The sequence below is a fragment of the Platalea leucorodia genome, assembly GCF_965183815.1.
Source record: "Platalea leucorodia genome assembly, chromosome: 2".
Classification (NCBI taxonomy): Eukaryota; Metazoa; Chordata; class Aves; order Pelecaniformes; family Threskiornithidae; genus Platalea; species Platalea leucorodia.
The window spans coordinates 16934841-16958875 of NC_138824.1; the positions used below are offsets into that span (position 1 = coordinate 16934841).

At 39.0% G+C, this 24035-nt stretch overlaps 1 protein-coding gene across 2 annotated transcripts in view; it reads left to right on the forward strand.

The window, feature by feature from the left end:
• The window catches only part of GRIA4 (glutamate ionotropic receptor AMPA type subunit 4), a gene marked incomplete at both ends in the record, with an annotated part of 233713 nt that overhangs the window by 184850 nt on the left and 24828 nt on the right, over positions 1-24035 (forward strand). For both annotated transcript variants that reach the window (XM_082336963.1, XM_082336962.1), the window contains 3 exons: positions 88-458; positions 1780-1978; positions 7120-7367. In XM_082336963.1, the coding sequence (XP_082193089.1) occupies positions 88-458; positions 1780-1978; positions 7120-7367 (818 nt within the window). The remainder of the gene's footprint in view (positions 1-87; positions 459-1779; positions 1979-7119; positions 7368-24035) is intronic.

Consider the following 24035-nt stretch of genomic DNA (forward strand, 5'->3'; position numbering starts at 1 on the left):
TGACATACCTTTGGAATTAGCTGCTTAGCTGAATGTATAAGCCAACTTCAATTAATCTATACATCTATATTTCTTTTCTCTTTATAGAAAGCAGAGATTGCTGTTGCGCCTCTGACCATCACTTTGGTACGAGAAGAGGTCATTGATTTTTCTAAGCCTTTTATGAGTCTGGGGATATCCATTATGATCAAAAAGCCCCAGAAATCTAAACCAGGAGTGTTTTCCTTCTTGGACCCTTTGGCGTATGAGATCTGGATGTGCATAGTCTTTGCCTACATTGGTGTCAGTGTGGTCCTGTTCCTAGTTAGCAGGTTTAGCCCATATGAGTGGCACACAGAAGAACCAGAGGATGGGAAAGAAGGACCCAGTGACCAGCCTCCCAATGAGTTTGGCATATTCAACAGCCTCTGGTTTTCCCTGGGTGCCTTTATGCAACAAGGATGTGATATTTCCCCAAGGTTTGTGTCAAATCTTTTTACATTTGCATTTTATCTTCAACATTGAAGCATAAAATCTTCCTTCGTTTATTTTCCTGGCAGTGTTTTGAAGTTCATTCTTTAGGAAGCCTTTTCATTTTTTTTGTTTTTTAATAGCTATGATAAGGGCAACAGAGAATCTCCTTTGAATTTCAGTTGTTGCTATTATTTTATGTATGTCAATGTGCATAAACCACAAACAGCTCTCAGAAACAGCAGGTATACACAGAGGAACTGTGCTGTTGCTAAATTAGTTCTATTGTATTACAATTATGAAATGCACACTATTGTGCGGAATATTTGCTTTGCATGAATGACTGTCCCATTTCTGTTTCCTATCAAGTTCTACAGCATTGCTTCCAGAATATCGCTGTCTACGAGAGAGACAATATTTGACCATCTGTTTCTGAGAAGCCACACTGTATGGCTAAGCTATGCCTTACAGAGTGGGTGCCTCAGATGTAATATATGATCCCAGTCCTGAATTTCTCAACCTTTTAGGATGCTCTGGAACTTTAGCTGCAGTAACTACAACTTCTTAATTAAACATTATGACCCAATCTTTCAAACTTGAATGCTTCATTTTAGCCATTAACAGTGAGATTTTGAGAGTGTTCAGCATTGACCTAACACTGCTATTATTGAAGTTAGCAATAAAACTGCTACTGATTAAGACTGGATGTACATTACTCCTCAGCAGCCTTCTCATCAAATTACAGGTATTAAAATGGAAAATACAATTTTTTACTTAACATAAATATCGCTGTTACTACAAAATGCTTGCTGCTTAAATAAGAAAAATGTGAAAGTTCAAACGATTGCAGTAGCTTGTAGAATGTTTGATAAGTTTGGGTGACAGGAACATTTTAATCCTAGAATCAGCATAATCCATATGCAAAGCCTTTTGTGTCTTTTTTTTTTTAAGAGGAAACAGAGAAAGCTACTGAGTTACAGCTACCATGCTTTACTTTTGTCTCCAAACAGAGATTACCTATCCAGTATTTTTGACAAAATTTTTGCTATGTGAGACATTTCCTGAAATAATAAGAACACTGGGATTACTGTTCAAGAGAATTCAGACTTCTGTATCTGCATGATACATATTAATAGAGTGTACTCTGTATTGTAGGCATTAAGATTCAAGAGAAAAAGCATTTATTAGTATTTAAAATGAAAATGATCTCCCTCCTATTGACTGTTACTTAATGATACATGTTCAGCAAGAATGGTGCCTTCTCTCTTTCTCTCTCTCTCTTCGTGGCTTAAGAGACAGGAAAATGTGCATTATCTTATTCATGTTTAGATCCCTCTCAGGTCGCATTGTTGGAGGTGTCTGGTGGTTCTTCACTCTCATCATTATTTCATCCTACACCGCTAACCTCGCAGCCTTCTTGACTGTTGAGCGAATGGTCTCACCCATAGAAAGTGCAGAAGACCTTGCCAAACAAACCGAAATTGCTTATGGGACACTGGACTCAGGGTCAACCAAAGAGTTCTTCAGAGTAAGTTGGCATGTCCATTAGAGCAGCTCCCCCTACCAACTGCTCTTATAAGATGCTTGGAAGGGTGAAATAATGTTACTTTGCAATTATGTGTAATATAGTTTGTAATTCCTGCAATACTTTAGCTACATTTTTACCGCCACAACACCATTTGTTAGAGTTTTCAGTTATTTTAATTTGTGGAAAGCTTATTGATCCTGTCACATTGGGCAAAAGAGCTGCCCCGAGGGATACTGAAGCCAGTGATAATTAAAGCAGCATTGCACTGTGGATTCATCCAAAGCTAGAGTACTGAAATGATTTACGGCACTGAAAGCCTATGATGATAACATGGAGTCTTGAATGTGTTGTTTCTACTTATGGATTTGGCTGTGTGCATTTTGCTTTAGGGTCTTGGGTGGTGGGCAGGAAATGCATTTTTTAATTTGCTGACTTTCAGATGAACAATAAAGAGAAAATATATCTCAGAGGGATGTGGTTGGAGCCTTAGGAAACAGCCTAAATAGCCATTCATATGTCTGTGCTGTCTGTAGTGATTACTTCATTTTCATTTGCTTTCCTGTGTTAGTGTGGTTGGTATGTTATCCTTATCATTTGCCAGCTGGAAAACAGGGAGCCTGGACATCACAAGGAGTACATAATAAACAGTCCCTCCTGCTTTATTTCATGTCTCTAGCAGATGAAAGTTAAGCCTAGCTGAATGAACGTGTGTGAGTTTAGTGTTTGAACATGGCTCTGAATAAATGCTGTGAACCAGTAATCCTTCCTTGGAAATCACACAGCATTATTTATCTGAAAGGTGCAGTTTAAGGCATTTTTAGAAAAATGGAAGATGGAGTGATAATTTCTTCTTATTGTCTGATTGAAAGGGGACTGTTCTGTGGTAGGTACTCCCACACACCTTGACTGTTTTCAGTTTGGCCAAAGTGAACTCAATGAATCATTAACAGAATTATGGATGGGATTTGTGAACTATAGACAGTATCAATTCAAGGGCAGCTGCTGAGTGTCCGCCAAAAGGTCTGTAGTGAAATAACCTTTTTATTGCAAGAGATATCCCCATAGAAGAACTTGCAAATATTTTCTATTAGCTGTAAAAGGATTATGCCTTACAAGATATAAATGGCACTTAAGCGACACATAGTGGTTGAGTCCTTGCACAATGAAGCTGTCCAAGGAGTTTAGTCTAAGCTAGTTTTCTAGATTTCTTCTGTAGATACTGGAGAAAGAAAAGCACCCCTATGCATCCTGTATGAGACAAGTGTGTTATGTTGAAATAAATCACCCTTTAAAGTGTCTTCCTCTTTGCGCCAACTCTATAGGGATCCCACTGAAATGGCTAGGGTGCTTGGTACCTCATTTTTTAATGGATGCATTTCAGTTACGGGTTTCTAACTATACCTGTCTTCTTCTATAGCCAGGGTGTTGGTATAGACCTAAATATGACGCTAAAGATACTCTCTGTGAGCCTCATTTTTTACCCCAAGTGAAAGAAACTCAGCTTGTGGTCCCTAGAAGCCCTGATTTCACATCAGATGTCTACAAAAATGGTGGCATTAACATACAGGACTCTTGTCTGAGAATTGAAATATTTTGATCCTGAGATGTCCAGATTTCCTGTTTTCTTGAAAACAGTGTAATCCCTCAGTATGCGTTACTTATATTCATCTGTGCTTAACATACAGATTCTTCTTTAGCTCAATTTGTGGAAAGTTAGGTATTTAATTCTGGGAACTCCAGTTTCAGTCCATCACAAGCTGAGGTGGTAACCACAATATATGCATACAAATACTTCTTTCAACTAGTATGAAGCCGTGATAATAGTTAAAAACATGATGCTGAGGACCAGGCAGGTTTATTTAACTTTGGATTTATTAACTTGTTGCATTTTCAAGAGTATCCAGTGCTTACAGTTTTTGTAGGTGATGATGCAAAAATCAATTCCCAAGAACGAAGGAATGGAGTTGTTTTCTTAAGAGTTTCAAGACACTTTTACAAGCTGTTTTTTTGAAGTAATGAGGTCATGTCTTTTGACATAAAAACAGTCTTGGTCACAAAATTTTCATGATTCTTTTAAATCATCCTGTAAACACAGATACTTTTTTGTTTTAATCAATATTTCATGCAAGATCTCTCCTTAAAGAGAAGATTCTTTCTCCATCTATAATGACAGACATTCTTTCACTTAAAGGGTTAAGAGAAAAAGGAAGACAAATCAATGTTCTCTTTATATTTTCTCCCTTTATTTCAGAATACAAAGGGAAACATTAAAAGTAACTACAAATACTAAATGTAGTTGCATATGCAAAATTTGAAGCTTTATCAAGATTTATACTGTGCTGATCACTTTTTTAAAAATGGTGTAATTGAGGCCCTTTTATCAAATGATTTCTAATCTCTGCAACATATAGTGATTGTTAATGATAATGTACGTGCTATTTCTAAAAATCTTTTTCACAAAACCGGAACATAAAGTATCATACATAAAGTATCATTGACAGACAATATTTGCACAAACACTGTTTGCATAATACATAAATTAAGACTGAGCCTGAAACAATAGTAGGAGAAGACTTATTTCCCAAGTCTAACATTTTGTGTGGTTGCAAGCAAACATCATCAGTTTTGGGATTAAAGTCACGTGTAACTTTTCTGTCAGTGATCACTATCTGGCTGAAGATGAGCCTTCAGGACTTTTTATCGTCATTTGATCATTTCTGATCAAAATGTCAGAAACTCTGAACAGCTATTCAGTCTGCTTTGATTCTGGATTGATAACAGAAAAGGGAAAAGTCATTTTAAAGCCAACATAAAGAAGACTTTGATACTATTAGCTATTTACTTATTTCCTGTTTTGGACACAGTGAGAGTTGCATTTTCCGAGCAGCTTGCTCAAGAGGAAAAGAACTTAGTTTTAGCAGTCCTGCTCAGCAAAGCCCTAAATGAAAATTATCCTAGCCTGGCTGACTGCAGGGGAAAGCTGCAATGTTTCCTCATATGATAATAAGGAATATCTGTTGGTTCATTCTTCAATTTTCACTCTGGGATGACATGTAGAAATTGAATGTTAACAAATGAAAGCTTGGGAGAAGAAAATGTTCTTACAGAGCAGATGCCTTGTTAGACTTGACATATTTTTTTTGTCTCTTGATGGGCAAAGGAAACTAGATCCTAAAAAAATAGATTGCAATGCAACCTTTTTCAGTTGATATAGGGCATTGTTTCCTCTTACTAATAGGGCTATTTTGTGTGTTGCGTGTTTTTAATTTTGAAGGAAAGTGACCTATTAGATGTTTGCTTTATAAAGAATCTGATGATATGGATGTTAAGATGTAAAAAATTATTGGAAATGAAGGCAGACAAAGGCAAGTAAATATTCTTGAAATGATGCCTGATTCATTACTGCTCTCCTCCATTTTTTTTTTTCTTTCTGTAAATTTAAATCCATGAAATCACATCAGCGTAAATCAAAAAGAATACATGGGTGGCTTAGCTTACGCTCTGCTCTCAGCCACTATTATGTAAGTGAAAAGTAGCTGTGACTACAGTGAAAAGAGAGGGTGACAAGGCAGGATGTGGTTATGGACGTGCACAGCTGTTGTTAATTTAAATTTTATTGTATTTGACAGAAAGATAAAATGATATGTACAGACAAGCTAAAAAAGCAAGGATAATTTATCATGTTCTGTTTTATGGTATTTTTATTGAACGTTTCTGGTTAAATGCCGCTTACTTTCAAGTCAGACCAATCATTCAGTAATTGGTAAAAAGAAGCACTTCAGGGAAATTACTCTTACCTATACAAAGGCTCAGTTGTAGGCTTTTTAAAGCCATTGTCAATTTAAATAATACCTAGATTATAGGATTTGATATTTGTTTAAATATTCTAAGGCCCTTTGTGTTGGGGCTTTATAATAATGAATATTTTCCTGGAGTGCTCAGCACAGTGTAGGAATGGCTTCATAGACCAAATCTTGCTGAGCTAGAAACTCCTGTTGACTCAAATAGAAGCTGACTTGAGCATTGAGTTAAAAAGTCCTTTTTGCAGCATGCATAAGAGAATACAAGTGCCATCTGTTATTAAATAAAAACACTGTATAGTGTTCAGCTGACACACTACTGGCTTGCATGTATATATCCCTGTCGCTGGAGGAAGCAAAGGAGTTGTTGAATGAATCTAACGAGTATGGGAAGCTTCTCAGCCTGACAGCATTTCCTTCCTTCCTCCCTTCCTCCCTTCGTTCCTTCCTTCCTTCCTTCCTCCCTTCCAATGAAAATTTTTGTTTGTTTTTATTTTTTATTAAGGTTTGGGGTTTTTTTGCTTAAATCTTTACTTGTCGTTACACCATGCATTCCCAGACAGGAATATTTCCAACTAATGCACTCTAAGCCATGAATTCTTGCACATTTTTTGAGCAAGCACATTTCTTAGTCAATTACTTGCAGGATCAGAGTCTTTAAAATAAACCCACTGATACTGCAGTTCTAAAAACATACCTAATACATCTTTAAGACAAATGCTTAGGGCATTTTGTTTCCTTTAATAGCATATTTGGTCCAATTTGCTATTTCTGTCTTTTATTGTGAACCATGTCTTGAAATGTTGTGCAGCCTTTCTGAATGTAAATTGAATGAATTCTGGAGTCTGAATGTTGAAAGCAGAAATCTTACTTAAGCTGTCATTGCTTTGATCATGTAAGAAGTGGGTGTTAGAGCTGAAAAGTGCTTCAAGATTCAGCTCAGTATTTATGGGGAGATTATTTTATTGTTTCTCTTTCCCATACATGTTTATTGTGGATATCTATTTCATATACAATTTTCCAAAACACACTTTACAACACTTTGACTGTGTGAACTGCCTTTATCTAACAATAAATTCAGGTCTTAGCTTTGCAGTTATTTTATTGTGACTGCTAGAGGCTAACTGGGCCTAAAAATAATATCTGATTTTATAGTATTGATACTGTGATTTCGTGTTTCTTTTAAAATAATCATGGAATTCAAAGAAAATCCTTATCCAAGTATGATTTTCCCAACCCCAGTTGTTTGAAATATTAAGTATGCTTGATTTTATTTTGAGCAGTGCCATTGTGAAATGTTACAACATTCTTTTGTTCTAACTTCTTTTTAATTTTCTCCAGAGATCAAAAATAGCAGTGTATGAAAAGATGTGGACCTACATGAAATCAGCAGAGCCATCAGTGTTCACTAGGACTACTGCAGAGGGAGTAGCTCGTGTCCGCAAATCCAAGGGCAAGTTTGCCTTCCTGCTGGAGTCCACCATGAATGAATACATTGAGCAACGAAAGCCATGTGACACCATGAAAGTGGGAGGAAATCTGGATTCGAAAGGCTATGGCATAGCCACACCGAAGGGTTCTCCATTAAGGTGGGTGGAATAGTATAACAATATAAAATGTGTTGTTATAGTATTCCACCTTCCCTGATGTCCCTGATATAGCTCTTTTTGTTTTGTGTGTGAACATGGTATGTTATTTTTCTTTTCTTCCATTTCATATTTTTTTGATCAACAAAGGTAACCATTTCTAATTGCAATATGGATTTAGCAGCTATAGTTGGCATATCTTTCAAGGCCATATAAAAACCAAACTGGTTGAACACTAGCTACTTGAAGTGAGCCTCAGTAGAATTAACATCAGCTATTCTATTTCATCAGCTTTTTTCACCAAATTCAACCCTTTATAGCAGTATTATGCCTACATTATCTGCATCAGTATCTGCATCAATAATATGCCTACATTTTATGTTTTATTTATTGATCTTGGCTGCTAATTTCTGAACAAGAAGCTGCTTGTAACATCTTTTTTTCCAATGTCATCATTAGAGGCAATTAGTCCTTCATTAAGGCAACTTCATTAAAGTACTTTTATTAAAGCACCTTCTTATTTAGAAAAAAATAAGTTTGTGTTTCTAGCATTATGCATTTCAGTACTGCCTTCAAACTCACCAGTATGTTCTTTATCATGATATCAGACACATTCAGTTACACAGGAGAGTTTATGATTCGCAGGCAGAACATCATTTGGTTTTCATTCAAATTGTTAGGGAAACAAATGAAGGTACTAGTTCTTTGTTAAAATTGGCAGTATTTACTGTTGTGTTGTATTGAATGTTTAAGGCAAACAAAACTTGCTTTTTTCCTCTGGTAGACCTGCCAATTTTCTTCAAAGCAAAAGAAAAATAGCAGACTGAGGGAGTGTGGCCTGTGGAATCTGACAGTGATAGGGTGCCTGTGAATGGGGGAGAGGGAATGGCCTGCGGAGCAACCAACACCTCACTTCTCAAATTTCACCCATGTGCTTATGATAAGGGGTTACAATAGGCTCTGATGAAATAGATTCACCAAGGAGATGAAGTGGGTTGAAGGGAGGAGTTGCAAGTACAGATGGAGCCATAGTTCTGTGCAGGAAGTAACTAAGGAGGTACCTGTCTACATCCATGACCACAGAGGAGACATTTAACCTGCACATAATACCACAAACCTCAATAGCCTTAACTGTATTACATGGATGGGAATAGGAGTATCATCAGAATCATTTCCATCTGCATCAAAAGAAGATTTGTATGTGCAGGAGAAAATCAGGCCAGTTATTTCAGTGATTGAATATGAATTTTTGGTCCTCTCAGTACCTCTCAGATTTAAAAACTGTCACCTTCACCACTGAATGAAGTGGTAAGAGAAGATAAAGATGTGAGGGAGGGAAAATGACAACAATGAAAATATTAATTGTAAAGAAAAACATGTCCAGAACTCATGGGATTGTTAAAGGTAGAAAGCAGCAGATAATAGGAGAGGCTGAGCTATTATACGGGTATATTTTCAAAGCACTTATTTTTTATTTTATATTTCTAATAGATTGCTATATCCTTCTCAGTGTTTCAGACAACTTAAAAGTGGTAAGCAGCACTGCAGTTTAGTGGAGCTGCTTTCCCATAGTAAGGAAATGCCCATTGCTGACAGTCATGCTTTACTGTGCCAAACTTAGGGCAAACTTTTTAGGAATCACTTTAGCTGCTGTCATATATATCCCAGCAGTGGGCTGTTTGCTCTAAGCATGCTTTGTGGTGCTATTTAGTCCCTCTTACTCTTTTCTGCAGAGTATCCAACACCAGCAACAAGAGACAGCCTGTTATAATGAGCACTAGTAGCCAGTAGAAGTTGGTTTGTGTCAAATTTGGGCTTATTTCAGGTTTGTTCAGCTGGCTAGATAAAAATATCTACGAATAATGGGGCCGAGACATAAAGCAGTTAGAATGAAGTGGGCCTAGTAAGACAGTTTAATAAGAACAGAGAGGAAGAGCACAACCTTGTTTGTAAGGATCAAGTGTGAAATCCTGGTTCCATCCCAGTTAAAGACCAAGCTCCCATATGTTTCAGTGAGGCCACAGTTTGGTCTAACTGGGGGTCAGCAACTGTGATTAGGGTGACCTGATCAACAGCATTTAGTTTTTCACATCCTACCCTCAAATGTTTTTCAAAAAGGGGAATAAGGGGAATCCTACCCAAACTGAAAATCAGACCAAATCTTCTTTCAAGCTGTCTCGACTGGCTGTCAATGTCCATGCCTTTCCCGAGCCTTTCTTTCACATGTGCTAAGCTGCTTGTTCTCCTGCTGCACCCCATTCCCTCTCCAGCCCCAGTGACAAACCTCAGGCAACATATCAGTGCTGCTTACCTATTAAAAACATAAAGCAACACACTTAATGTTCTGGACAAAAATAAAGAACAAGCAACACCTCACATTTGTACCACCTCTTCAATGTATGTCTGTAGACAGTAGTGCTTACTGAAGAGGGGAAAAGCTTCCTACCCCTGTGCTTTTGAACAGAAAAGACTCAGCTGCAAATTTTAACTGTATGCTTCAGTATTTTCCGAATTGTTTGAAATTGTAGAATATGCTGGGTTTGCTATTTTCACTGCATCCCACATGGTAGTGCTTCTGTTACTGATCAGGTGACTTATGTAACTGCTGCCTGCACAGATAATTGCAAATATTGAACATGCAGTTTGAAATCCATGAAGGGCAGACTAGCTAAGCTCATTACATAAATTAGTCAAAAGACATAATTTGCTATGGGAGTTGTAAATTCTATATTTTATTTAATAATCATAATTTCCTATTTGAACTATGTGTAGACCACAAATTACTTGATGTAGTTCACAAATAATTGCAAGTAGCATATAAATGTTAAACATACACGGTCTTTTCTTGGTCTGTTCAGGACTAGGGAAAAATATCGATTTTTTCAAATGAACTATTCATAGCAAATTATTCACTAAACTCTGTGAACACCTATTTCACTAGAGATATTTTAGTCTTAATCCTCCTCCTACTTACAATGATTATAAATCAGGAGTTTTTTCACTGAAAATGTAGTAACAGCTGCATAAAATTGCTGTGAGTGTATGGAGAACCAGACCATGTATTTTCACACATCTAACACTGACAGAAAGTGAGGTGATCTAAATCAGACTTCTTCTGGTAGCATAGGACTAGCGATGGTTCCCTGCCATCACATCACCGGGCTCATGATCATTACGGAGCTCATACCCATCACTTCACTCATGCAGATGAAATCCACCTGTCAGAGCGATCCGGGGAGTGGTCTCTCTGTTGCTCATGACCCTACACATGAGCAGGGCAGTGGATTTTAATTTGAAACTCTTCCTTATTGGGTTCCATGCTACACTCCTGCAGTGTTCAACCAGTACCTATTGGCTAATTGGAATGATTTGTTCTCCGTGCTGGTGCAGTATTAGGATTCACGCATATCACTGGATGGAAGAGAATGGGAAATGCCTGATGTGTGTTTCTTTTATGCCCACCAGGCAGCACCACATTACACATCATGCATGTCTCCTTCCTTCCTTCCTTTTCAGTGATATTCATTTCTATATAATGTTGTAAATGACTGACATATTTGACAAGGAATGTGGGATTGAGAGCAAAGGCTCTCATCACAACAAAAAATGAGTTTCTCTCTTGGCACTGCCCAGCTGTCCTTACTGTTTCCTCCTCCTACCACGGTAGGTATCCTTCCAAAACTGCTGTGTAGTAATCAGTGTGAATTAATGAGTTTTTTTCTTCAAAGCTGGTGTTTTCAAAGGTGGTTAAGAGAGTGCTGCTTGTCTGCTGAGCAAGACCTGCGTTTGTAAAACTGTTGTCGTTAGAAGATGTTCTTGTGGCCAGACTTCTGGCCATTGTGGATCACCCCTGGCTCGTCTGCCTTGCCACTTGCAGTAATCTGTGTTTCTGGAGGGCAACACCTGGAGATCTTGTACTATGCAAATCCTATGCCTTGCATGCCTCTGCTTTTCTGTTTTAGATATGTAGGCATCATAAACAAGTTTGAATAGTGATAAACATGAAAGAATTCTCCACTCTACAAGATAATGAAAAAGAAAGTAGGGGCAGTATTGTCTCAAAGGTACACTAAAAGCTTTTTCTACTTTTTGTACCTTGAAGCTGTTTGATGAAAAGGTGAATGACGGGTTGAGCTAAAAAATGAGGAGTTGTCAGTGTTTCTATGGCTGTTTTAATGAAGGACATTTGGCTGTCCTGTCCTGCAGCTGACAGTATGCAGCATGCATGACTGAAACCTGCTCAGTTCATGAGTGTCTGTTGAGACACTTTGAGGCCAGCCAGATGAGAGTGGCAGGATTAGATCTAACCAAATAATAAAAAACTGTTGTGAATAGGTGTGTTGATGTATTTTAGAGACTGGTGATGGCTGTTGACCAACCTGATGAAACCCAGAGCTATATTAAGTTCCCACTATTGCAATGATAGCTAATGTTTATAGATATGAATCTGGGATTCTGTATTTCATTATTCAAGTCTCTATTCTTTTTATGTAGTAAAGAAGTAACTCCAGTTTGACTTTAGGTGGAAATGTTTATGGTCTGGGGAGGAAGGAAAAAAGGTCCATATGGTGATATCTGCTGGTTCTTTGCAGTGTGACAGCTGGTGACATGAACTGACTCTGCACAGGTTAAGGGCCAGTTCTTTATCCATTCCTTACTGTGTTTGTATTAACAGGGTGGGAAATGTGGGAAGTCAGTCGGTGAAGCAGATGATGCGGATGTAATTTTCTGGTCATTCTAGCAAGTTGTGTGAAGTGCAAAGTAAAACGTGAGTGATGCTATGGATTTTAATTTCGATCCCTTGCAAGGGAGGAGTGCCCTGGAGAGTGCTTGAAGTGCAAAAGGCATGCCAATGGTGCGCTGTCAACATCTTATGGATCCTCCTGTTTTATATAATTGTGAAATATCTGAAAGAGATTTGCCCTAGGAGTGAGGGATCTGTGGTGGAGGGAACTTTTTCTTGATGAAACCTGTGAGTTTATGTGAATAAGGTAAAGATCTGTTATGAAGGGCGTCTTTCTGTGCATGGGCTTTATAAACTACCATCTTGATCTCTGTGACTTCAGCTAGTCCTTGTTTTCCCGAGATAAATCTCTAAAATTGCCATTCTTTCATTGCTTCATTTCACTGTGGTACTACAGCTGACTGTTACTTTTGCTTTTCAAGGATATATCCAGTATAGTCCCTTAGTTAGAAATGCGGCATTGAAGGAAAACTTATATTGGTAATGCATGCATGTTAACACAAGATATTGGCAGGCCATATATAGGATGGGGTATTCCCTATTCTTTTTTTCGGATGTGTTTTTCATTGACCTGATACAAGCTTGGGAAAATAAGGGTAACTCTGAGAGTATAATTTCTTCCGGTGGGACCATTAAACTTTTTATCAAGTTCTGTCCTTGATGTTTTTGGAGACCAGAGTATAAGGAGCTTATTGTGGAAGGAATTCCCAGATCATCATTCACTGTCAAAGCTGTTTATTATGAACTTAATACATTATGCTGAGATATACCCCAGTTCTCTTTTTACCCTGTTTTTGTAGATCAGTGAATTGACAATTAACACCAAGCTCTGTGGGAAAAGAATCGTAGTCATTACACAGGAGTCACCTATAAAGATAGATAAATTTTTTTCCCAAAAAACTTCTTGCATTCTCTGGTTTCTCATGATTTCTATAAAATTGGATTTGTTTGTACAAAAATGGGCTATGATATTCACAGATTGCCTCTGAGTAAGAGGAAAACTAGGAAACAATGTTATAGCTGACCACCCAAATTACTTAGAGTCAAAATTTATTTACTAGAGAGGACTTCTCTCACTAGTGTTTTTGTACTGTAGAAATCCATGAATCTTAACAAAAATAGGATTTTCCCATGAGTGAAGCTTCCTTGTGCACGTTCTGTTATATCATAAAGTAAGCATTTCCTTGGACCACTGTTTGGTGTACCCTGTATTGTTCAGATTTCAAAGGACTTCATTGATGTAGCTGTTCTAGCATGTGGTCTTTCTTTGCATCTGGGCTGCACTGTTTATTCAATGGTGCGTTCCTGTTTCTAGAAAGGTACAGGAATAAGAAAGGTAATGTACGCTTGAGTCACCAGGGTGAGGTCTGTGCCCTTCGTGCTTTTGAGCATTGTTCTGGCAATTCAGAGAGAAGAATGGGTATTTCCTCTGCTGGCTAGCTGTCCCCCAGCTGGCAACACTGGCATCCAAAGACCTCCCCAGATCATTCTGAAGACAAACGACCTTCACAGTGAGGAGAGATGCAGAGGAAGCAGGTTTGATTTTTTTTCAAGTTTACCATCTCCTGCTAGAATGGCTGGTCTTGCCCATAGTCAGCGTGTTGTCCATAGAGGCAGTCATTTCAGCAAAGCACTGAAGGAGCTAAAAACTGGTGTTATTTATGTTTGATGTAGAGAAGATAGAGAGACAACTGGTGAATAATGGAGGTTTGAGGATAAAAATGAGTAATGTGAAATTACTGAGTTTGACCTCTATTCTTTTAAAGCAAGGGGCAGTAGAGAAAACAAAAATCCCTGCATAGTAATGGGGTGGTCTGTTGATATTTACAAGAACAGGATTTTAGACAGGAGTTTCACTTACCAAGATTTTATAAGGTCATTTCTTTCTGTGATACAAAATGATTTGAAAACTAGTGTTACCTATAACATTTTATGCATATTGTAAACATTATCCTATTTGACTGATGGTGTGGATCATACTGTATGACTTTTTGCATAATATTCATCCCTTCACTTTAGGCATAATAAGGCTTGAATTACCACCCCATTACCCATTCAGTGTCAGAGCATATAGCCTGGATATTTCTCAAGCAGGTCAGATCCTTCAGAGCTCGTTGGGGTTTCTGTCAACTAAAAATAACATTTACTAGGTAAAAAGGCAGAGAGTGGGCCACTGCTTAGCAAGGAATATAAAAGTCAGGGGTCAAAAGAAGATCAGTGAAGAGAGATCCTGGCAATGAATGTTAGCAAGTTGTTCTTTCAGCTGAGCCTGGGAGGCATACTTAGTTTCAGTTACCTGGATTATTTCTGTCTAAAACCAGAATATCTGTTTTAAAAGTAAAAATAAAACCTTGAGAGCAGAGATCAGAATTCCAGCTTTCTCTGTTCCCCAGTGATGCCTGTTGTATCAATGTTATAATTTTTAAACAAGATAAGGGAGTTCCCCGTATGAAAAGAGTTCAATTAAAAAAAGAGGAAAATTTAATGATGGCTAATGAGCTCCATTGCAAGATGTACAAGCAAATGTATTTAAGCAAAATCTTCTACTTGGAGGATTTTTGCCCTTTCTTGCAATTTTTACATATAGAGGCAGGAAATTGTAATAATCCTGACTTAAGTCACCAAATTGCAGTGAAGAGCATTGTTATTGAGAGAGTTTCTGATATTTGTATCTTTAGAAGAAAACAACTCATTAGCGTCCATGATGCTGCACTCACTGAATTTTTTCCGTCCTGGAAAAAAAAAAATAAAATTCAGTATATCTTTCAGGTACTTCAAAGAGCCATCTGTGATCTACCTTGTTCCACAGAGCCTATTTCTTCAATGCCACTTGCAAGAAGTTTTCACCCTCAGACTTCAGGGGAGGATTCATAATTGAACAAAGCTCTCCGTGGTCTGGCGGAGAGGGCAAAATTCACAGGAATTTGTTCTGTTGACACTTCTGTTTTCCTACACTATGAATGACATTAGAAGCCACTGATGGAAGGCAAAGCTCTTCCAAGAAGCCCAGCTCCCATTTTGGTCACACAGTCACATTCTGGTACCTCTCTGCTAATATCATCCTGCTCCTTACTCCAGGGAAGGTCCCAGGATTTTAGTGAGAACAGTTGTGAAACGAGGTGCTTCTGAGCAGGAGTGAAAGGACAGAGCATGGAAACAGCAATAAAACTATTGCCTGGAAAGGTATTTTTTAATCTAAACATTGCAATGGCAATAGATATTTTTAAATTAGTAGTATAATCAGTATAAAAGGTGAAACTACCATTCTGTCTCTTCAGCTTTAGCATTGCTTAACAGCACAATGAGGCTTTTTTTTTTCTTTATTTTCCTTTTTTACAAGATATTTATACAAGAGCTTTGTCCTGATATTTAGTGATTACTAAAGGTGAAATTCTGTGTTGTTGTATAGAAGCATTGTTTGGGCTGTCTGTGGTAGTCGGCACCAGGGCAAGTTTTATAACAGGCTCATTTTCTACAGTAAGAAAGAAATCAAGACATCAAAAAAAATCGCAGTTCATTTTTTGTTTTTCTGCTTCAGAAATATTTGAATGCAAACAGAGTAGGAGCTTCACGATATCAAATCTTTCCAGATTAAATTTGTCAGGCTGTTCACTTCTCTGTCAGGTAAAAAGGGACATATTTTTAAGTATAACCAATGAACTTCCCTAAAACTATCAGTGAAGACCAGAATCTCTCAAAAATATTGATACCATTGCTGTGCAGACGTCCTACTGACTTTCTGGAAGTTTGCCAAGGTTTGATAAGCATTAATCCCCAGAGTATGCCAGTGGGATACAAAAGGGTTATCATTGTTTCCAATCTATAGGTCCACCGAGGAACAAACTCTGCTTCTTGGCAATTCAGAAATAAATTTCTCTTGCCCTTTTCCCTGCCATTTCCCCAAAACCTTGTAAAGCAGCTCAGCAGAGGGCAAGATGCAGCCCATTATATTTTAACAATGCAGCTCGTTATTATTTCTCTCTTTTCTTTTCATTACAACTGTTTAGGTGTCAATTCCCAGGAAACTGCCAGGCTTCAGAATATGTATTCATTAAGGGCACAATCCAGCTACCTTTTGAAGTTGATGGTACAGTTCCCACCAATAAAAGGCCTATCCCACTAAGATAATAATTGTCCAGGTAAATTGTAGGTAGACTAAAGCAAGGGAGCAGGCCACTGAAAGGCATCTCAGCAGCTTGCAACAATGCCTCTCTGTGGAACTGACATTTGGAGAACAAACAGCACCTGAAAAACAGTTTGCGATTAATCTGTGTGGTAGTTGCAAAACTGCCCACTTCCAATTGACAGTAAGTACTAGATGGACTCCCAAGAGACACAAAACGGCCATTTACTCTTTATGCAGCCTTAGCTCTTGTGAGAAATCCCAAACCAAAAGTAGGAAAAAAAGTTTATTTTCTTTCTCGTGGAGTTTCTTTGAGCTGAGAACAGTATCTTAAACCAGCACACTGTGTGACAGAGTAGGCGTTATGGAGGGAATGAACATCCCAGAACAAAACGTGAAAATGTTGCCAATGAAAAAAAGCACAAAACAAGATTCAGGAGGCCTGGGACTGACACCCAGCGCCGGCTCCCTGGGCAGTTCTAATATATCTTTTAAGCTACTGTGTATCTTGGCATGACATCTCTAAAATGCGGTTATTACCCCACATCAGCAAGATGTTCCCAAGGTGCTCAGGTTCCAGATAAAAGTGGCCATATGTGCATCTCGCTGAACAGCACAAGTTCAAAAGATTGCATGATAAAACGTTGGCTTGTGCTTGATCAGTTATTTCTCTGAACTGGTCTACCTTGTGTGTGGAAGGAAGTAGGGTCAAAACTACTGCTCTTTTTCTCAACTACCTCTAGATACACTTTACTCAAGTCTTTCTGTATTTTTATAGCTAGAAGCCTTACTCCCATTTTCTGCCTTCCTTCCTCTGCTTCCCATTCCAATTAAGTCACTGAGTAAGAGCTTAAATCAAAGCTGAAGAAGGATTTAGCTCCTGTTTAACCATATCTTTTAGCAAATCACATGATGCTGAACAATGCTGTGTGCTCTTCTGTTGAGTGAGACTCTCCTTTAACAGCTTTTGGCAGGATTGGCAGTTTTCTGTAGTCAAAGTTTAACCTACAGTTTTCCCTGCACTTTTTTGAAGCCAAAAGTGAACTGCATGGAAGCGGTCCAAGCCTGACCTGATAGAGAGACCTATTTTATTGTTGCACTTCAGTTATTTCTTTCTATGCTAAAAGAACACATGAAAAGAATAATCTACCTCCAGGACTCAGAGAAGGCAGAGCTTTCCAGCCTCTACGTGGGCAGGAATAGCATCTGTGTGCAGGAAGATCCAGGTCCCTTGCATCTTCCATTACTAGCAGCAGGGATGACCGAGGCCTGCAGGTGAGAGCAGCCTCGACATCTGGCAGCCCATCTGTTACCTCCAGAATAGGCTTTCTGTGTACAGAATTACACATTAAGCTCATTCCGATCTATTGCTTATATGGTTCCATCTAGTGCAGCCAAAGTTTGCAACTGCGTTTGTTGTAAGAGAGGCTTTTAGCATTTAGAATGAGACCTTTGGTTTCCTTGGTATGGATGTAGGCCCCTTATCTTGCACACAGCAGTATGGAAATTCTTTTTATAGCATTTTACACTGTGTTATTTGTGTGGTTGAGATCTATTTTGGATCTTAAAATTCTGAGTCTACAGAAAAACTCATCGGACCTGGTTGGAAATCTGCGAGCTATTTCCTACAGAATATCTCAACTTTTTCTAGATAAGTCAAATCACCCAAATTTCAGGTGCCTAAATGCAAACATTACTGGGCAATTTTTGAGATTTTTACATTTTCAGGAAAAATTTTTGATTTGAAGGTTTCCACAAAAGCTTTTTGCCGGTTGCAACACAGAACAGTAAGAGCCAGGATGTAGGCTGATGTTCATTTCTTTATTGGTTTTAATTAAAAAGATTATGTCCTTCTGTGTGCAAAGCTGTGGGAACAGCCTACATTCAGATGCTCTGCACTTTCTAAGATCCATCGCCTCAGGTTTTAATCGGTGTATGTTACTATTTTAATTATATTCTAACTTTACCTGGTAAAGATTTTTTTTCCTTTAAATCCACATGAACACTTAACAGTTAGTTCTGGTTGTACAGAGTTTAAATAATGCAAACTCAAGCTATGAAAGTGTACTTGAAAGTGCACCAAAAGTCATCACAGTTTCTTGAGGATTTAGGAATTGTTCCTATCACAGTTAAATAAGCAGGCTGCATCTCTTTTGGCATCTCTTTTAGATAGTGGGCAATTATCCAAGGCAGTTCCAATTAGAGCACTTTTAGCTCATCCAATTTGTAGGCTACAAGAGAAGATATTGTGGCATCAAATAAAATAATTGCAAACATTCAGACCACATCTAGAATACAGTATCCTTTTTTGGCCTCCTAATTCAAGAAAAACATCAACAAATTGAAGCAATTTCAGTGTAAGGTGATCAAGCTGAAGCTGGATCTAGAGCACCTGCCCTGTGAGGAGAGACTGACGGAGCTGGGCTTGTTCAGCCTGGAGCAGAGATGGCTTTGGGGGGGACCTAACAGCAGCCCACAGTGGCTGTGGGAAGGTCTTCGAGGAGATGGGGCCAGGCTCTTCACAGCCGTGCAGGACAGGAAGGTAAGAGACAATGGGCATAAACAGAAACAGGAGAAGTTCAGACTGGATGTAAGGAGGAACTTTTTCCCCTAACTGCCTGAGGACAGTCTGACAGTGACACTGGTTGCCCAGAGAGGTTGTGCAGTCTCCATCCCTGGAGGTTTTCAAACCGTGACTGGATGAAGCCCTGAGCAGCTTGGTCTGACCTCAGAGCTGACCCTTGTGTGAGCAGGAGGCTGCACCAGACACCTCCTGAGGTGTCTTCCAGACTGCACTCCTTTTTTACAATTCTGGGTGTGAAAAGGACATCTTCAGCCATCACATTCAATCTCCTGGAACTGCAGGAGTATTTGGAAAGTTGTAGGAACTTATGGAGAGGGATGGTTAAGTTTTCTGCATAGTAGAAGGCCTTCTCCCCAACTTGTACAAAAGCTGCTCTTGACCACTAGGTTTTAATTATGATTTCTGTGAATCAAAAGTCAATCAGATTGTTCTCATCTAAATCCCATTCTCATGCTGGAAAAGCAAAAGAGTGAGAGCATCTGAATTCAGTGAAATAAGTGTCAGTACTTTATATCTCTGCTTTGCCAGGGCAAAGGGAGCCCTTAACTTCCCAGGCAGCCTTATGTAGCTGCTGAGTGACTGACAGCATGGACTTATGTGGAACCCCTAAGAGTGGGGTCAAAAGGTGGAAAAGTTTTTTGTTACAGGAGTCAGACCGCTCAGGTTGGCTGTCACTCACTTTTGGCAGGGTATGCAGAAATATTAGGAGTATCTCATGGTTAAAGACTGAGTTGAGGGAATGTGCACAGTTTAAGTTTAAGCTTAGTCTACCTCTAGAACATTATTTCCATTAGGAGGCCAGAAGGGTACATTCTTTATGAATTCTTGCCTGAAAAGGCCCAATGAATTCCAAGCGGCAATGAAGTGTAGTTGACTGAGCGCGAGGCTGGAAGTCATGTCATACTGATGAGCTTAATTATGATTCTGCCCTGATTTCCTGGGAGTCTTGGAGGAGGTCAGTTCACCTTCTGGCTTCAGTTTCACCTTTGCAAATTGAGGGTAATGACAACTGCCCATCAACCTCAGAGGGATAGTGAAGATTAATAGCGTAGTGTTTACTGTGCTGTGAATATTTAAAGTCCATTCCTGCTTCAGATGTTTCTATGATTATTTCAAATCCATGGAGGTGTGTGCCTCAGAACAAACCCCACAGTAGATTTCTCAGTGTCTTTGATCGCAGAAACTGTTTTGGAGCCAAAACAATAGGGAAAATGCAACTTCAAGTAATGGTTTCTTAAACAGTCTATGGTCTATGACCACATGTTGTTCTGTCTTCCCTTCAGAAAGCAATAGCAGGAATCTCCATCACCAGTGGACTTTACTTCCTCCAGATTTTTTTATTAAAAGTGGCATGTGGGCATGCGTTCAGGACAACAGTAATTATATTAGTTGGATCTCCATATCCACTGCGGATATCTATTAGTAATTTCCATACCTTGTTTTCTCTATAGCCTGGCTGCTTGTGTTTGAAGCATTACACCCATGATTTTTACTGTATTGAAGTGACTTGCTTGGTCTGACTGGTATGAGTGCTGGTGTAGTTGCATTTGCTGCTGTGCACATGGCTTTACCAATGGTGGCAACATTATATAGCTGGTTGCCAGAGGGATTGGATTGCCCTTGTCTGATAATTTCACCTGATCTTGGACTGATGTTCAGCTGGCTTCAGGGCATTTTAATTATCAGCACACTGGCTATTGGACCGACCATCTCGTCTGGTTGCTGGCACCATTTATGTTTGTCTCAGCCTATCAGATCTTCCTCATTAATTCCTCTTCTGCGATAATATTCAGACAGAAAGTCCTAGGAACTCTTCCAGCTAATCCCCATTTTGGCTGCTGACCAAATAAGGCTTTATATGACACAACTGTAATTGCTTCATTTGTATGGTATTGATCTGCCATTAGGCAAAACACAAGCCAGCATTTCACTAAGGCTCAATTTATGCAGTATTATTTATTGTTTGCATTGCAGTTGCAGCTAGAATTCCCACCTGGGGAATGGACCCCCTGTTTTTTCTCTCAGTCTCTGCTTCTAATTAAAATAATGAACTTCAAAGTGCTTGCATTATAATTAGACCAAAGCTTAAGAAACCATCTCTTAGCGGGGATCTTTCCGTTTATTGCCTTCCTTCTAATACTTCTTTATGAAAAACAACAGTATGGAGTCACGAAGAAGCATGTATAGTTACAGAAATCTCTCGTACCTCTTCTCAGTCTAAGTTTAGATCTGATAACAGTGTATCAGTTGTGCAGATCTTAGGAATTAGTGGTCTGTTTCTGGCAACAGTAAAAATCAAGCATCCATGCTGATTTCTCAGCGCCATTAATGGCTTTTGACACAGTGGCCACTTAAATACCTTTGTGGACACTGATGTCAGTGAATGAATTCCATCAGAAGCAAACTACAGTTTTGCCCTATAGTTTTCCCATGTGGAGTTGCTTTCCTCACTAGGAAAAAATTAATGGATGAGCAGACTGCTTGTATTACAGCACTTTCAGTACCATACCGTATGCTGATGGTATTTGGCTTTGCAGTCATTTCATGCTTCATTCTCACTAAGGTGAGACTGGGACTTGGTGGCTGAAAAGTCTAACGAGACAGGCAGAAGAGTGGTGCTCATTGGAAACAGCACCTAAAATAGTGTGTTTGGTTTCTAAAATAAAAATACAGAAATTCAGTTCTCCTCAAATTCCTGAGAACAGTAATAGCAGTAAGCTTTTTTTTTTTTCCCCAGTTGCAGCTGCTGAGAAGATGGCAGGAGGTTTTTTCTCACTGTGGCTCTTGCCAAAGATACCTATGTCTCTGTCACCCTGAGAGTGGTTAAATACAACTCATTTTGTATGACTCTTCTCTGAGGACAGCTGAGAAACATTAGCTAGGACAGTGGACTTCTATCACCTTTTATGGAGCATCTTAAGCTGACAGTGAGGTACTTTGTGAAAAAGGTACGCACAGGCATTCAGCTGAGTATCTTTACTTGTAGAAGTCACTCCACTGTGACTCCTGACGTTTTTTTACCATTTGTTAATCTTAAACTGACATCTTAAGCTAATCAGTTGCTGTTATGAGGTCTTGCTTGCAAGGAAGAAAATGCAGCAACATATCATAAGGAGTAGAATAACAGGAGAAGATCATGTCAAATATAGTTCCTCTTATCCATCTTACCATTATATGTTCATAAAGGATGAGATTCAGCCTGGCATAAATGAAAAATTGGAGAAGTCTGATAGTGCAATCTCTTCAAACATTGCCAAATTTGAATCAGTCTCCAAAAATGCCAGATATGTTCAATACTGCATTACGAAAGATCTTCGGTTTATTATATTAGCTGCCCTGTTACCCACTGAATAGAACATATATCTATATAGCACATTGAGACATGGGGCTGTTAAGAACCAGAAAACCTAATATTTGCCATAAGTCCAACAGGATATTTTGCTTTCCATGATTTGTCAGCGAGAGTCCTGACTGTTTTTGGAGGTCACAGTAACATCTCTTCTGGGGACAGGTGATTCAGCCTAGGGCTGGGTCTGTCTGTGGATAAAAGCTGTGAAATGCTCAGTCTGAGGCACGATATTTCTGCCACTGCTGGGACATGTTGAATGGAGTGAAAAATTAGAATCTGCTGAAACAGCTGCCACCTGCTTTGTGCTGGAAGATTTTGATGTAGTGAAATCTTCCTCTGTGTAGGGTGGCCAGAGTCTGTGGTCTTAATAGGCTGTCTAGTAATCCATCAGTCATATCAAATGCATTGAGATGGATATAGCGAAGGAACAACTTTCTAAGTTATAAGGGACTACACCCTATTTCTATTCGATAAGCACTGAATTGCATCCAAAAGAGGTATGTTTTTTCTAGCCTCATTCTGGATGAAAATAATCACTCCATAGCATTCAGAAGCATAAACTTAAAATGCCTTACAAATATGGCTAACGTATTATGTAAAAGAAAATTTAAATTTACTGGCCGACATTAGTGATGATGAATAATGTTTTCAATCCTGTTAAAATCAAGTCATCCATTCGAAAAACAAATAGATCATTGGTGCAGACAGTAAACTGCAGTGTTTGGCTTTTTCTTGCGGATGGAGTGGCATAAGGAGTCTCGATGACATATGCCTGGATAACGTAACATAATGTCACTTAGAGACACCTGCACTAATGCAGTCTAGGGAGGAGAGGAGAGGGACGGCATGAGACCTGGCAGAGCTTCCCTGCTGTGGTCCCCACTACAAGCCATTACTCCCTGCCTTTCAGCAGCACTAATCCAACACTGGTGGAACCTCTGCCTGGCACTGAACCACCTCCTGTGCCCCGCCACGAAACCCCTACCTGTCTGTGCCAATAATACCATTTTCTCTCAGATGGGTGCCCCTAAATTTAGGAGTTACTGGAGAGGCAGGTGAAACAGCATCCAAACATCCTGCTGTGACAAAACCATGAGTTGAGTTCTGCTTCGCCTAAGGTGCAAAAAGGCAAAAGGCTTTCTGTCAGCCATACCAGAGGTGAATGTTACCCTGTCTGAAAGCATTAAGTATTTTGGGGGCATGCATTTAAAAATGCTCATTTTACAAATTTTAAATTTTAAAATATTATTGTGCTTTCAGCAATATCAAATGTATAAAAACCGTAGAGGGCTCAGGCTTCCTAATGTTTCTGAGGTGAGAGAGAGTTTCGAGGCAGTTGGCAGTGGGCTAAGCTTATCCTCAGAGCAATTCCTGCCATGTGGAGCAGCATTACACCGGTGCTCAGACACTTTCGAAAAATCCCACTCAAGCCCTTAAAACGTATATTGAATTGCAGGTGTTGGACTGCAGCAGCCTATTCACGTAATCCTGCTTATGCTGCAACCAGCAATAAAAATCGTACTTTGAAAAGTGGTACTGCTCAATGAGAACAGGATTAGGTAGTCGTTAGCGAAAATTAAAATAGCTCGGAGTTGAAAGAAACTGGTGTTTGTGCTTCTACTAAAGGCTGTATACGGAACCGATATGAACAGTTAGTTACACTAGGGACAATTTTATGTGTTTTTTATTTACAGCAAAGCTTTGTATAAAGCAGAGAAACCAGCGGAGTTGCCTTCCAGGGTCAACTGCTGCTGTTTTTACACAAGCAAAATAGATATTTAATTGCTCGTGCCAAGAAGTGTTTGCATACTGTAATTGGAATATCTTGCTGCAAAACAGCTTTCAATTTATATAAATATTTTAAACTACAG